We start from the raw sequence: 14,374 nt of genomic DNA, 5'->3' as shown, positions 1-14,374 counted from the left end.
GGCGAAAAGTTTTAAATATTGGGCCCATAAAACAGTGACCTTAAGTCTGAAAATATTATTATATTTTTGAAAGGGTCATTTTCAGAGGTAAAAGGGAGTTTAAATTAATAAAGTGACTAAATTAAAGTACATTTATTTATAAAGTCACTTTATTTTAAAAGGTACACTTTATTCACTTATGAGGGAAGTGGTATTTTAAAAAAAAGAAGTGATTTATCCCATATTCGTGATGTCTTGGGAAATGGGCCCGATGAGAGTTATAAAGTGAAGCATTAAATGCAGTTTGTATCATCTTGGAAATTGTGTCTTAGGATTTGTGTTTTTGGAATTTATTCTGGAAAAATTTCTTGGCATTTGGGGGGACGAAATCCCTCAAGTGTCGCATTTCTCTTGCCTGTGAGAGACCAGGTTTGGGAAATTTCTTAAAGATAAATTTGCATTGAAGGAAGAGTTTGAAAACTCTCAGTCTGGACTGTTTAGCATTGCAGGGCACGCTGAATTGGTAAGAAGCTACAATCAAGCACTGTGATTTTTTATATTGAATGTTCCAGTTGCAGAAACCTTTTAGCTCAGATTACATTGAGCATCCTACAGCATTGGCGTGGGTTTTGAACAGCATAACAACTGCATTCTTATAAGGAACATGTACAGGAGTAGCATGGGCTCAAGGTGAAATAACTAGTTCGCTTCAAACTCCTTACTCTGCAAACAGTATCCAAACTCTATTGCTGGGCGTAATTAACCTCTCCGCTGGGCAAAGAAACTAATACAGCTGGGCGTATTGGTAGTGACGATTTCTTTAGAATAGACCCCCTTTGAGGACACACAGGGAATTCATATTATTGCATTACACTGACCAGTCATCTAGTGCTGGATATTTAGAGACATGTATGACTTCAACAAAGCTGCTGGGCGTGATTAATCTTTCCTGCATTTAGTCAGGGTGGGAAGAAATTTATTGATGGTGCCATTTGCTGGGTAGTTTGGTCTCCATCACGGCTGATTGCGAATTGATCTCTCTGCTGGGCGTTGCAAATCCCCTTAGCTGGGCGTGACACTTTGTGGTTGGGCGTAACAAATTCCCTTGGTTGGGCGTGACACTTCGTGACTGGGCATGTGGATAGGGAAGCCTTGTTTGGTTTATATCTGCTGTCATTTCCAGCAAGCTAAGTCAATCTAGCTGTAAGTGGCGTTTAGGCTGTCATATCTCTGAGCCGGCATGTATTGGGGCTTGTTCATAGTTCGCTGTTAAAGAATGTATGTAGAATTCCAGACGGCGCATATTTGTGAAGACTTAAAGTCGGCAGCAGACTGAGCAAAAGTGCATGGGCAATAAGGGGAGAAGTCTTGAATTTGCTACAGCGACTGTTAAGCCAGGTTCCACAACAATAATTTATTCTGAAAGTTGTGATTGAATTTTGTATTTTGAATTCAATGAAGTTAAGATGTTGTGAATTGTATGCACTGTTCATTAAGGACAGAAAATTCTGAAAATAAACCAAGAGTTCTAATTCATTGTAATATTTCAATTTGGTGCAAAATGAAAGAATGAGATATGTTCCTATATGTCAATGTATTGTGACTTGAATGTTGGAAATGCTTATGAAAGGAAACCTATCTACATCAAAACGCAAAAGGGACGACTAAACCACAGAAAATTACAGAAAGAAGAAAATTCAGACCTTCATTGACAACCTACCAACTGCTTGATGAAATGCTAAACCGAGTAAACTAAGATATTTAGCGCAGAGGGACAGGGGCCTTTACATCTTTATACATAACTTTTAATAACTTGTTTTTTAGGACACAATATTGTGGAATCACCCTTGAATTGAAGGTGGTTGTGTAGGCAGATTGTGCATTTGTTGCACCACAATATTCATCTTTGGAATCCATGTATCTTTATTCTTGGCCTCAAACACTAGTTTTTGTACTATTAATTCAATGTTTTTCTTTGGTGGGATGAATAATGATGTATGTTTGTTTTGAACCTTTTAACTCTTTCGTTCTTGTTGTTTCTTTTGTGCAAATAATTGTTTTTTGTGTACCTTGTGAATATCTATTTCAGATTCATATGAAGGTTCCTTTGCAGTTGGAATATTAGTATATAAAGTAAATTGATTCAACTTCCTAATGGGTGTATATGACTTGTGGAATATTGACCACTTTACCCACATGAACAAATTTTGTCTATTGACATACAATTGAAGGTACTACTTTGAAGCGTTCTAGGCAAGGTCTAGAAGTGTTATAGAGAATCTATCAAAGGAAATAAAATGGTAATAAATATGCACTTCTTGAGGTCCAATTTTAAGTAGTAATATAACACAACAAAAATGTATGAAACAATAATCCATTTGTCTTTTTTTAGGGAGATTCCTAAATGAGTGTAAGAATTAGGCTTTAAATGTTTTGAACCAGGAACTCATTGGTGCACATGTTATATTGATTTGTAGGATCAATACGGATGTGACCAATGACATGATCATGCTTCTCACCTGATGCATACTATGGATTATAATGATTATTACATGAGATCTCATAAAAATTGTGATCAAAATTTGAGAATGTTTTGTGCTAAAAAAGGAATCTATATATGATGTATCACTTGAATGAATGTAATGATTATCCAAATATCATGATCTAGAGCAATAGATTGTTGTGCCGTAACATGATTAGTATGGTTAGGGAATGGAGTAATGTAAACTTGCAAATTTTGGTTTTGAGGTACAATAGGATGATTTCTGTTGTCATTAACAACACCCTAAATATGAATCATGCTATCATCTATGAGATCTTTTATCAATTTCTGAAGTATTGTGATCCATAGGAACAAAATCTTGTGCTTTAATGTAATGTCCCCGTTTTTGCCTTCTCTAGGCGTAGTTGATTTTTAGCAGGGTTAGCCTATCATTAGGGTTCCCGTAGGATAATGCAACGGACAGGGGACCCATTCAGAGGGGGCCCTTGACTTTGGAGAGGTCTCTGAGGCATTTCCAGAGCTCAGAGCCTGTTTTTTTTTAGGGGTTCCTATTTTGTAGGGAGTGACTGACAGTTCACTTAGAGATCACCAGGAGCCTATGGAGCATAGCAGAAGACCCTCTGAGCATTTTCAGTTGTTCGAGGACTGCCTTCTATATTTTAGGGAGGTTCTTATTTTTTTGGGATAGACTAGTAGTTCACTTGCTGATCTTTTGGGGGTCATGGAGATTGGTAGGGAGCTAGAGGAGCAATTTCTGGTGAATCCCTATTTTTCAGGAAACTGGCGATTGGCTTGCTTCATTCAGACATCAGCCTGGGACCAATTGCAGCATTAGTTTTCAGTTGGAGAGGTTGGGTGTTGGTCTCAGAATAAAACTTGGAATATTAAAGTAATATCTTTAATATTTCAATAAAATAAAATAACGTGCTTTAATAAAGTCACTTTATAATATAATAATAAATTGATCAAATCAAGGGGCCACCTAGGGGGACATTCAACCTAGGGACATAAAGGTTGTTTTTAAAAACAAATTAATGAATAAAAGAAGCATAAATAAGGTCATGAAGAGGTACGCCATGATGGAGGCAAATAAATAAAAAAGGAAAATAAAAATGTTTATTAAAATAAAATCATGTGCAACCCTAAAGGTGCATGGCTTTTGGAAATGAAATAAAAATAGACTGTGGAGGCTTTCTTAATTCATTCATGATATTGGAAATTGTTAAGTTTTGGCTTCTTGGAAGAGACAAGGGTTTAAAGCCATTGTTTCAGACTTGCTGAGAACGGAAACTCTCATAAAGATTATTGGTTGCAGGTGTGAAAGGTCACCCAAGAGCAATCATACAGGTTTTCTACATTCAGAGGTTTGTAGGAAGGTTATTAATTTCAGAATTTGAGTGGAAAAACAGCAGGAATTACAAGTGCTTCAGAGCAGGTTGAAATAAAACAATTGCAGGTTGAGGGATATTGGGAGGTTCACAAGCCAGTGTTGCCGGGAATAATCATTATGTTATATATTATGTTGTCGTCGGTAATAATGAGTTACGGCGGTCAGTTAGTTAGCCGACGGGTAGGTAGTTGGAGTCGCGACGGTTGTGTCGTACCCCTTCGGGTATTATATATTGTGTACCTTTTCTTCGAAGTAGGATCATGTTAGTCGTGTCAGATGTAATGTTATAAGCACTTATTGTACATGGACTGTGGAATTAATATAGAGGCTGGTTATTTAATATATTTCCATTATGTTCTGTGCATTTACTTTCTGCATTTAACCGTTTACTCAAGAGGGCAAACAGCCAGCCGTACCATTTCAGGCCCTAAGCAGCTGGATGTGCTGATCCAGCTTCAGAATCAGACCCAAAATCAGGCCGTACCAATTTGCTTTCAGTTTCAGCCAGGGCTATGCTTAAATCAGATGTTGGCAGTCCATTTTTACAGTCACAAATTATCATCAGCTTGGGCATTTGATTGTTGAAGTTGCCTGGCAAAACCTAGGCAGGAATTGGTATGTAGAATGGTCTTTTGAAAGCATAAATAAAATTTCAGTTTGAAAGCAGTTAATTTTCATAGCCTTTAATCCCAGTTTTCAGATTGTATTTCATTTGTATGTCAAAAACTATCAAAAGCAAGAAAAAAAACAAAAAAGCTAAGGAAAAACAAATTCAAACAACAAAAACACAGAAAACTCACTCAACAAAGTTTGATTTGGGGGTGGTTCATTACAGTGGTATCAGAGCAAGTTTTTCCTGCCATCCTGTTGGGTGATTCAAAACTCAGAGCTATGACGATGTATTACAGCAGGGTTGAAGATCATATTAAGAAGAGTTATGAATAGGAAGCGATCCAACTCCTTGAAGAGTATCAAAGCATGCCCGAGGGGTTTGGAAAACAGGTTTCTTTGGATTCTTTCTTGAGTATTGTTGTAACATTGAAGCATGGTAAAGGCCTGGTGAACTACCTTAGAAGGACTAAGAAAGAAAAATCAGAAGTTACTATTGAAGAAAGGTTAGAGAGAGAAGTAGTACTCGTGTGCTATTTGCAGCCTACAAGTGAGCATGTAGAATGTAAAAATCAGTCATCATGTTTGAGCCTTGAAGAAAATAAAACTTTGGATCATGAGGATTCAGATATTGCACCATTGAGTCTTCATGTTGACCACAAGGTGGAAAGGAATGCAATCATGGATCAGCCCCTTAGAGATGATTAAATCATGACACGAAGGTATGACATCCGTTCTGATTTTTGCAACCGCAATTCTAAACCCTTGCTGCATTGTGAGGTCCATGAGCTTCCTCTTTTAGGTAGTGCTTTGAAGGTTGAAAAGAATGATGATAATGGACACACACTTGATGGACCAGCCATTAGTGTTATATGCATTGGTATAGGAGGAAACACGATTGATTCCGTTTGGGTGAGACATGCATCATCCTCAAGGGAAGAACAGTTGTTAAGGTCATATGAGGCGTTTTGTCTCAGTGAGCTGATTGTAGAAGCCTAGAGATTACCTAATCAGACGATCTTGCAATCTGATAATGTTTGGTGGGTTTTGCATACTACATTTTTGGAGCTGGTTAAGAATGGGGAACATATCAGCTATTGAGGTAAAGGTTGAAAATTCAGACTTCCAACAATCTGATTTGTATCAGCAGTTGAAGAAGATCACGAGGGAAATAATTCTGCTCACTGTTATGATGGTACCCCTTTGATTGAGCATGATGTTGGCCTAACCATAGTTGGACTACTTGCGACTCGGCTCGCCAAACCCTTGGGAAAAAAACTCGGTGAAAAACTCGGCAACTAAAAAACACGCTTAAATTTAAGAAAAAATGCATTTTTGTTGCAAAATTTAATGAGAAGATGCATCCAATGAGTCAATAAATGATAACACAAAAGAAACAAGCTGATTCTAGATATATTTAAATGCAAAGTGTCTACAAAATCGCATCCTCATGAGGAATGCTGATGGCTGGAAGCCTGGAAGCAAAATAGTGAATAGTTTTTGTAAAACGAAAAGTAAATACATCATTACAAATTACTATTACAACTTCCTCTTTCCAGCTCTAGCAAAAACTAGGGGAGAGGTAGAATTAGAGGGTCTAGTCCTAGAAGTCTGCAGTGGGCGTGACTATGCCTCCTCACTCTGTATGGCTGGCTCATCCTCCATCCTGGATGAAGCTATGTCTCCACCTGCTTGAGTCACTGGCAATGACTCCTCATCCTCATCCTCTTTCTCCTCAATCTCATCCAGTGTGAAACCAAATCCACCCCCCTCCTCCTCCATAGCCTGCCTCTCCAAATCAGTGATGTCACCCTCAGAAAACAATGGATGCTGCTCCCATGATGTCCAATCACTGTAAGGATCTATCTCATCCAAGTCAAGTGGACCACCTGCTACTTCCTCTACCTTCCTTACGCGCAATCGAAGATTATATTGCACAAAGACAAGGTCATTGAGGCATTTTGAGCTAACTTGCTCCTCTTCTTCGCGTTGATGGGTTCAAACAAGCTCTAATTGCGCTCACAACTGGATGAACTACAAGGTTGACATAAGATTCAGAGGGCAATTTTTTTAAGATTTGGGGTATTTCCACCCTAACTTTGCCACCAAGCATCTGCAAATTAAAATTAGGTTGAGAGTAGCACCCCTCGCCGGGGTCTGAGGGTGAGTAAAAGAGGGTAGAGAGATAGGAAGAGTGATAGGGAGATAGGTAGGTTTAAAATTCGAGGCAGATAAAGTGAGTGAGATAGAGAGAGCGAGAGAATGTTGATAGGAGCATAATGATTACTGAAATTTGACCCCGTCTGAAAAATTAAAAGATCTTCTAAAACCTAGAATTTGCATTATGTTATATTTCATGTATATATTCTGATGAAGAGAATGAAAATGACCTGAAAAACAAAAATAGATAATTTTTTGACATGTTTGGGCCTCTTTTTTTAGTCTAGCCGAGTTTTTGCTGCGAGTTAAAGTGGTAAAAACTCGGCGAGTTTTTGAAACTTGCCGAGTACTCTGCGAGTGTTCCATCTATGGGCCTAACTACAAAATGTGAGTTTGGTGGAAAGGATGTTGTGAAGGGAGCTGTTCTGGATTGGCATGATTATGAAGACAAATCAGAAAGGGTGCATGGAGATTATGGGTTTCACAAGTCAACATCACTTGGAAGGGCACTTAAAGGTGAATGATAGTCAGATTATGGCAGCCCTAACTCACTTTGATGAAATTCAGAAGATGATGGAAGAATTATGTTGGAAAACTCTAAGTGAACATGAAGGAGGTATATCTCATGATGACCTGCACAATCTCAAGGAGTATCTGTTGGTAGTGAAGCCCAACTACCCACACTTACTTTCTGACAGGGATCATCTCTTCACACTTGATAAAATATATTATGATGCCTTAAGAAGGAAAGGAAACAAAGATATAACTTGTAGCCATAGGACAGAAGTTATGGCACATAACACACTTGATTTTCCATGGGAAACACCCTTTGGACAAACACAAATTGATGAGTACTCAACCATGAAAGAGGAAGAGGTAAGGACTGTTTTTCTGCGTAATAACAGTCCCTTTCCTTCACAAAATCATGATCTGGCAGCCAAAGGAATAGAGGCTTGATTCAGATTGGAGGCCAGTGATTTCCAGTTAGAACCACTTTTTGGGTCTGCCCTTGTAAGTGAACATGGAGCCATGGAAGAGGATGCGATTGAGAAACTAGAGGACAGCATGACGAGACATGACAGCAGGTCTGCTATTCTGATTTATGATAGCAGTCCTATTTGAACTTAAGGTTCATTATTGTGTTCAGCTGGATTGATCTTCAGTGGCACTGAAGTGAACCTGCATTGTGAAATAATAATCTTGAGGTAGGGAGCAAATGTATTGAGATAAGAGTGATTTGAGTGAAATAAATGAGGGTTGAATGATGAAGGTGTGGGAATAAGTGTGAAGTGGAGTAAATGTAGATGGGTAGGGAGTAGGGCTGAGCAAACCCAGCACAAGAATATGCCACTTGGTGGGCACAAGCTAAATGGGAAATGGCTTGGTATGTTAAGTTCACCATTGCACATAAGTACTTATATTGAATTTAACACATGCTTTTTTTAATTTATTGAACAATATATATATATATATATATATATATATATATATATATCCATTTCTTAACTTATATATAATTAAAACTACAATAGAGCCTATATGTAGTTATACACATTGTATAAATATACCTAAAATTTTAAGAGAAGGTAACACCAACTTTAACAATAAAATTTTATCTTCATATTTACACAATTCATATAAATAACTATTTTACCAAAGGAAAGACTAAAGGAATACTCATTACATACATTATTTGAGTTGTTTTCAAATTGTTTATATAGTTTTCAAAAGCATCATCCATGATGTGGGAGTTTACTTTATTTGCTTACAATCTAGTCAAAAATATTATTTTTGTTGTGTTACTCCAGTTATAAACTTTGTTTTTGAAAATGAACAAACCAACTATAGGAGTTTGGATGCTATTCTATGATGAGACTTGAACATGAAGCAATTTTTTTTTTTTTGATCGGTAACATGAAGCAAAGTTTAATCTCATACTTCATGCCATGTCTTGCAGTGGTGCTATCTATCACAGAAGATACATGTATGGCTCTGTTGCATTGCTTCCTTTCACAGCCCTTTTTGCAGTATGTATTTGCTCTAGAACTTCAAAGTTGCATGTTTGGCTATTTTAAAATGGGCTAACCATTTGTTGGTTGTATATGCATGAAATATATTTATCTGTTATTAATGAAATAGGTGATGCTGGAAATTTCCAAAGATCAATATCCATGCAAACAGGGAAGCATTTATACTATGATATATCCGAAATTTCTCATTAGGAAGATCTTAGCTAATTGAGAATCCTTTGCATGCTCGGGAATGGTTTTCTATGAAATGCATATTACTGCAGCCATTGCATGTTACAGCCTTAAAACTTTTGCATGCTCAGGAATGGTTTTCTATCGAATGCATATTACTCCAGCCATTACATTTTTATCATAAAGGTACAATGTTTTCAGCCATTGCATGTTACAACCTTGAAACACTCCCATCATATTAGCAGGTCTGCTGTTTAGTATTTACTAGAGCATTACTAATGGAATACATAAAATTCTTTGTGTTATAATCTTTCATTACTAAATCTTAGTTCCTCAAGTTTAGATCGTGTTAGCATTTTAATTTGTCTTTTTCAAGACAACACATAACAAAATTATTGTTGAAGGATGTACCTTTCTTTTAACTAACAGGGGAATAAGGGGAGCTCCCTTGTAACGTATATTAAATTGTACAACTCTAAACAATTGGTTTTCTATAATACAATCAAAATTTAAAAGAAAACTTCTCTTTTTGTGCTCAAGTAGGAGTGTAGGGCATATCAAAATTTCTAAGTGATACATGGAATTTTTTAGTTTTTTCTCTAGAAAATAAACACTTACGAAATGCTCACACTTTCTAACAAAACACAATGACTAAAAAGTGTGAGTTTAACACAAAGCTTGAATTGGCATTAAGCACATACAATATATTGTGATCTAGATAAGGAGATCAGCATGCAAAGCTACAAAATTTAAAAGTCTCTAGAAAACTAACACCTACAAATGCTCACACTTTCTAGGTAAACACAATGACAAAAAGTGTGAGTAAAACACAAAGATTGAATTGGCTTAAGGAACATGGAATATATTATGATCTAGATAAGGAGATTCGTATAGAAAACAACCAAAGCTAATCAATAACTATAGCGATTCAAAGCTTGCAACTACTAAATCCTATTCAATCACAAATTGACAATATTACAAAAACACTTAGATAAGCTGTATCGGCACTCCTGTGTTGTTCATTGCATTAATCTACTCTTGGAGGATATGAACAAACATGGGTGGGTCAAAGCATGGTGGGGGATGCAAGAAACATAAAATATATCTATGATTACTCTTTGGTGCTTAATTTGATGAGAGAGCACAACGATTATAAATAGATTGTATGGTTAGGTGTCCCATGGTTTGCCATGAAGGAGTATTGCAGTTTCACTAGAATCTCTGAAGTGGATGTTTGTGAGTTCTAGATGGGGTGACTTTCATTATTTGAGGAAGGTTGAAGACGAGAGGATAGTAAGGACTGTTTTTGATGAGATTTTTACCAACACATGGATGAGATCCGCAATGTAAATTCCCCATTTTTTTGATCTAGTCCAACACTCTTGCAGAGCACCAACTTTCTTGGAAAGACATTTTGACAATGGAAATAGGTTTCTGAAGCTAAGATATGCATAAGGCACAAGGGAACTTTCACGTACGAATTCAACATTTTGGGAGCATTCCAAACTTGAGAAGTCCATCGTTGTTTGATAGTGCCAACTTTCCATGGACTAAAGTCCTATGCACTTAGGTACTTGATGGATGTTTACTGCTACAACTGGTAAATTAAATACAAAAAATAATAATGTACATGACAATGCATACCAAACACGGCAGTAAAATATATCTTTATTCGCACATGAAATTATTACAGAGAAGAAGACCAGAGATGGTCGGCCAAGGATTACAACAAATCCTACAATATAGTACTACCTTCCTTGGCGGTACACAATATATTTAAAGAACCCAACGATTGCTAAGAGGTACACAACCATCAACCAACCGACACCTAACTACTCGAGAGTGACAACTCACTTAATAAAAATAATTAATACTTCGGTAGATAACAAATATTATCAAACATAACAATGTGTTTAATGACAACTACATTATCCCCTCCAAAAGAAAAAGTCGTCTTCCAGATGACAAGTAAACATATCTAGAAAGACCAATGACAAGAGTGTAGGCCAAGACTTCTATTGGACAACCTCAACATGTAGTGTACTTGCCAAGTCAAAAGGGGGTTTGGGGGCAACGCCCCCAATGGGGTCAAGGAGTAGTGCCCCTTGCTTGTGTTGTACCTGTAATGCCCTTCCTGAGTTTTGTCCGCTAGATGGAATTTCCATCCTGCCATGGGCTTCGTATCACCAGACGAAATTTCAACTCTGCTAGGACCGCCAGATAGTTCCATTCTGCCAAGTCCGCTAGATGGGAGTTCCATTCTGCCAACTCCACTAGGATCGCCAGATGGCAGTTCCACTTCGCTAACTCCGCCACGATCTCTAGCTCCGCCATGTCCGCTAGGACCGCCAACTCCGCCATGTTCGCCAACTCCGCCATGACCGCCAGATGGCAGGTCCACTCCGCCATGTCCGCTAGGACCGCCAACTTCGTCATGTCCGCCAGGACCGCCAACTTCGTCATGTCCGCTAGGCGATGATAGCTCTATAATGTTCTCCACCCAAACACCCAATGTCTCCAGTAGCCATGAATCAATTGTTTCTTCTTGCCCATCCATACGTCTCGTGGGGCTGAACCGCGTCAAGGTGGCTCCTATCGTGGGTGCCATCCTGGATGACGACAATGCCTCTACCTCAACTACATCCACAATTACTCGTTGTGGAACCTCCTGCATCCCCTCTACCCTCGACGGTGGCACCTCCTCCATCTGGCTAATAGTGTTCTCATGACTGCCAAGAATTCTCGAGGGTTTGGAGTCCTCTTTTTACGGAAATCCTTTTCATCTTTGTGTGTATTAAGATTATTAAATGCTTGTATGACAAATCTGGAATGATTATAAATCCGTTGCTCACACATTTGATCTACAAGTGATCTCCTTTATCGTGGTAATTGCTGATGTTCGATGCTGCTTCTTGGAGACTGGTCTCTATTATTTATAACTTCTCAGGGATTCGAGAGACATGTCTCTTCCAATGGGAAAACAATTATCCCTTGTCTTCATGCCCTTTGATGCTTTATTTGTTAATTGCTGATATGGTGATTGATTGGAAAATCGTCAATTATTGGTTGAGGATGATTTCCGCTTTAGTGATGCATCTATTTCTATGGTAGGTGTTAGACTTGTGTGAATATTGTTTTCATTGATGTCAAAGTAGTCATCCAGCTTGGTCCAGTTGGTAAATGCAGTAGTATGCAATTGGTGTGTGCAGTTACTGTTAGATAATACTGTAATACGATTTGTTTTTATTTTTAGATCAAATTGCCATGTTCACAAATAGATATGTAAACCCTCCTTTGTGTTTAGAAGGGTTAGTTTCTATTTGGAATGCTAAGGTTACGAGTATTTTTGCATTTTATGATGTGATGCTATCTGATCCCACATTTGCCTCAAAACTAGTGCATTCAAAGAAGTGCAGGTGTCTCGACAAGCTTGAGGAGTGAAAGAAGCTCTTATTTCGCCTCAGGCACTTGGTCCTGCCGATTCTCCGTCCAACCCAGTCCGTACGAAATCTCTTCCTTGGCGTAGCTGTACGAATTTCTCTGCTTGTACGAATTTTGAATGCCTTTTCTCTTTGTACGAATTTCTCTCCATGTCGTACGGATTCCTTCTCTGCTCGTACGAAGAATTTCCTCTGCCTTCGTATGGATTTTTGTCGCTTTCGTGTGGACTACCTCTTCTTCAGTATGGATTTTTGTCTGCAAGGCTTCCTTAGTGAACTGATGATTCCATATGGATTCGTACATCTCCTTGTCTGCCATCTGCTTCCTCCGTACGGATTCGTATGGCGACTTGTTCTGCTTCCGTACGGATTCGTATGGTGACTCCTGACCAATGTCTTTCTCCTCCTATACGGACTTGTATGACAACTTTGCCTCGCCTGCGGTGGGCTTCCACCGTACGGATTCGTACGACATCGTCCCTTTGCCAATGCCCTTCTCTTTCCATACAGTATTGCCCTTTTTGCCAGGCACTCCCTTTAATGGTGCAAATTTTCTCTTTCTGTGAGGCAATCCCTTCGATAGTGCAGATTGATTCCAGCCAAGCAATCCATCAAGCAATCCCTTCGACTGTACCAATCAGTTTCCTTCAAGCAATCTGCCAGGCAACTCGCCAAGCAATCCGCCAAGCAATGCACCAGGGTATTCGCCAAGCAATCCCTTCGATTCTCTCTGTACGAATTTTTTTCTTCGGCTAGCCAATCCTTTTGATAGTGCAGATTGATTGCGGCCAAGCAATCCACGAAGCAATCCCTTCGATTGTACCAATAAGTTTCCTTCAAGCAATCTGCCAAGCAACTCGCCAAGCAATCCGTTGGGCAACCCGCCAAGCAATCCGCCAGGCAATCCGCCAAGCAATCCCTTCGATTCTCTCCGTACAAATTTTTTCTTCGGCTAGCCAATCCTTTCGATTATCTCCGTACAAAATTTTTCCTTCAGCCAGTGAATCCATTCAAACTTGTCCGTACGAGATTTTTCCTTCGGCCAACTTGTCTGAGTCATGACTATATGGAAATTCTATGGTAGCGTCTTGGTAACTGATGTTTCCATATGGGATTTCCCCCTGGCATTTTGGTATCTGTACGATGGCTTCTTGGTGGCTACTGCTTCCATACAAAATATCCCCTTGGTAGTTTGGTGTGATGACGTTTGGGTTGTTGGTGTGTAGTGTCCCTTGCTTATGTATGGAAGAATTGTTGATTTTGATTCAAGGAATATTGTCCAACGAGTTACATACAATCTACAACTAGCACTTTACTGATTTGCAAAGTATATAGGAAACATATATCAATTTAACTACCAAGGGAACAACTCAATTTTTCATCAATACTAGAATTGACATTATGTCAAATAGATGTCATACATGCTTCAGAAATATGGGAGTTTGAAGTATACAACTGTTGCAATTAATTTCTGATCACTATTTCTGACTTTCTAAGATAGACAATGACATTCATTGATACATGAACAAAGATGTAAGTTTGCAACTGATCTCTAAATCGAATCTTGACAAGATAGGATTCCAATTAAGCACACTTGAATTGGCTGAGTACCAATTCCGAAGAGCAACCCTTCAGAGGATCTTTCACCTCCTCAGTTATGCAATCACTTGGGGTATCGTTCCCAATGATTCAGCTGAATACTTGCAGACCTTCAAGCTCCACAAATGCTCAAGTAGATGCACTAGAGAAAATAAACTTGGATGCCAAATGAGAGACCCATGGGGTCTATTTATTCACTTTTTAGAACCTTCCTCTAGAAGCCTCTTAACTTTCTAGAAGTATCCATAACTTTCTAGAAGTATCCATAATAGAATCTTCCTCTAGAAGCCTATTAACTTTCTAGAAGTATCCATAATATTCTTATAAAATCTAATTGCACTTTTTAGATAAAAAAGTAACTTTATAAAAAGTGCACCTCAATATAACATCTTGGCCCCAAATAATAAAATATAATAAATATAATGTCTCCAAGAGCATAATGAGCCATCCAATCACCAAATTAACGCCAAAATGACTCTCTCACCACAACCAT

General features: G+C 38.4%; 1 protein-coding gene across 4 annotated transcripts in view; it reads left to right on the top strand.

Moving 5' to 3' along the window:
- Positions 1-14,374, top strand: part of LOC131062007 (uncharacterized) — a 241,136-nt gene that overhangs the window by 123,663 nt on the left and 103,099 nt on the right. For all 4 annotated transcript variants that reach the window (XM_057995852.2, XM_057995851.2, XM_057995854.2 and 1 more), the window contains exon 5: positions 8,599-8,668. In XM_057995852.2, coding sequence (XP_057851835.1) covers positions 8,599-8,668 — 70 coding nt within the window. The remainder of the gene's footprint in view (positions 1-8,598; positions 8,669-14,374) is intronic.

This window comes from Cryptomeria japonica, chromosome 2, assembly GCF_030272615.1.
Source record: "Cryptomeria japonica chromosome 2, Sugi_1.0, whole genome shotgun sequence".
Classification (NCBI taxonomy): domain Eukaryota; kingdom Viridiplantae; phylum Streptophyta; class Pinopsida; order Cupressales; family Cupressaceae; genus Cryptomeria; species Cryptomeria japonica.
This window is presented reverse-complemented; position numbering and strand designations above follow the sequence as displayed.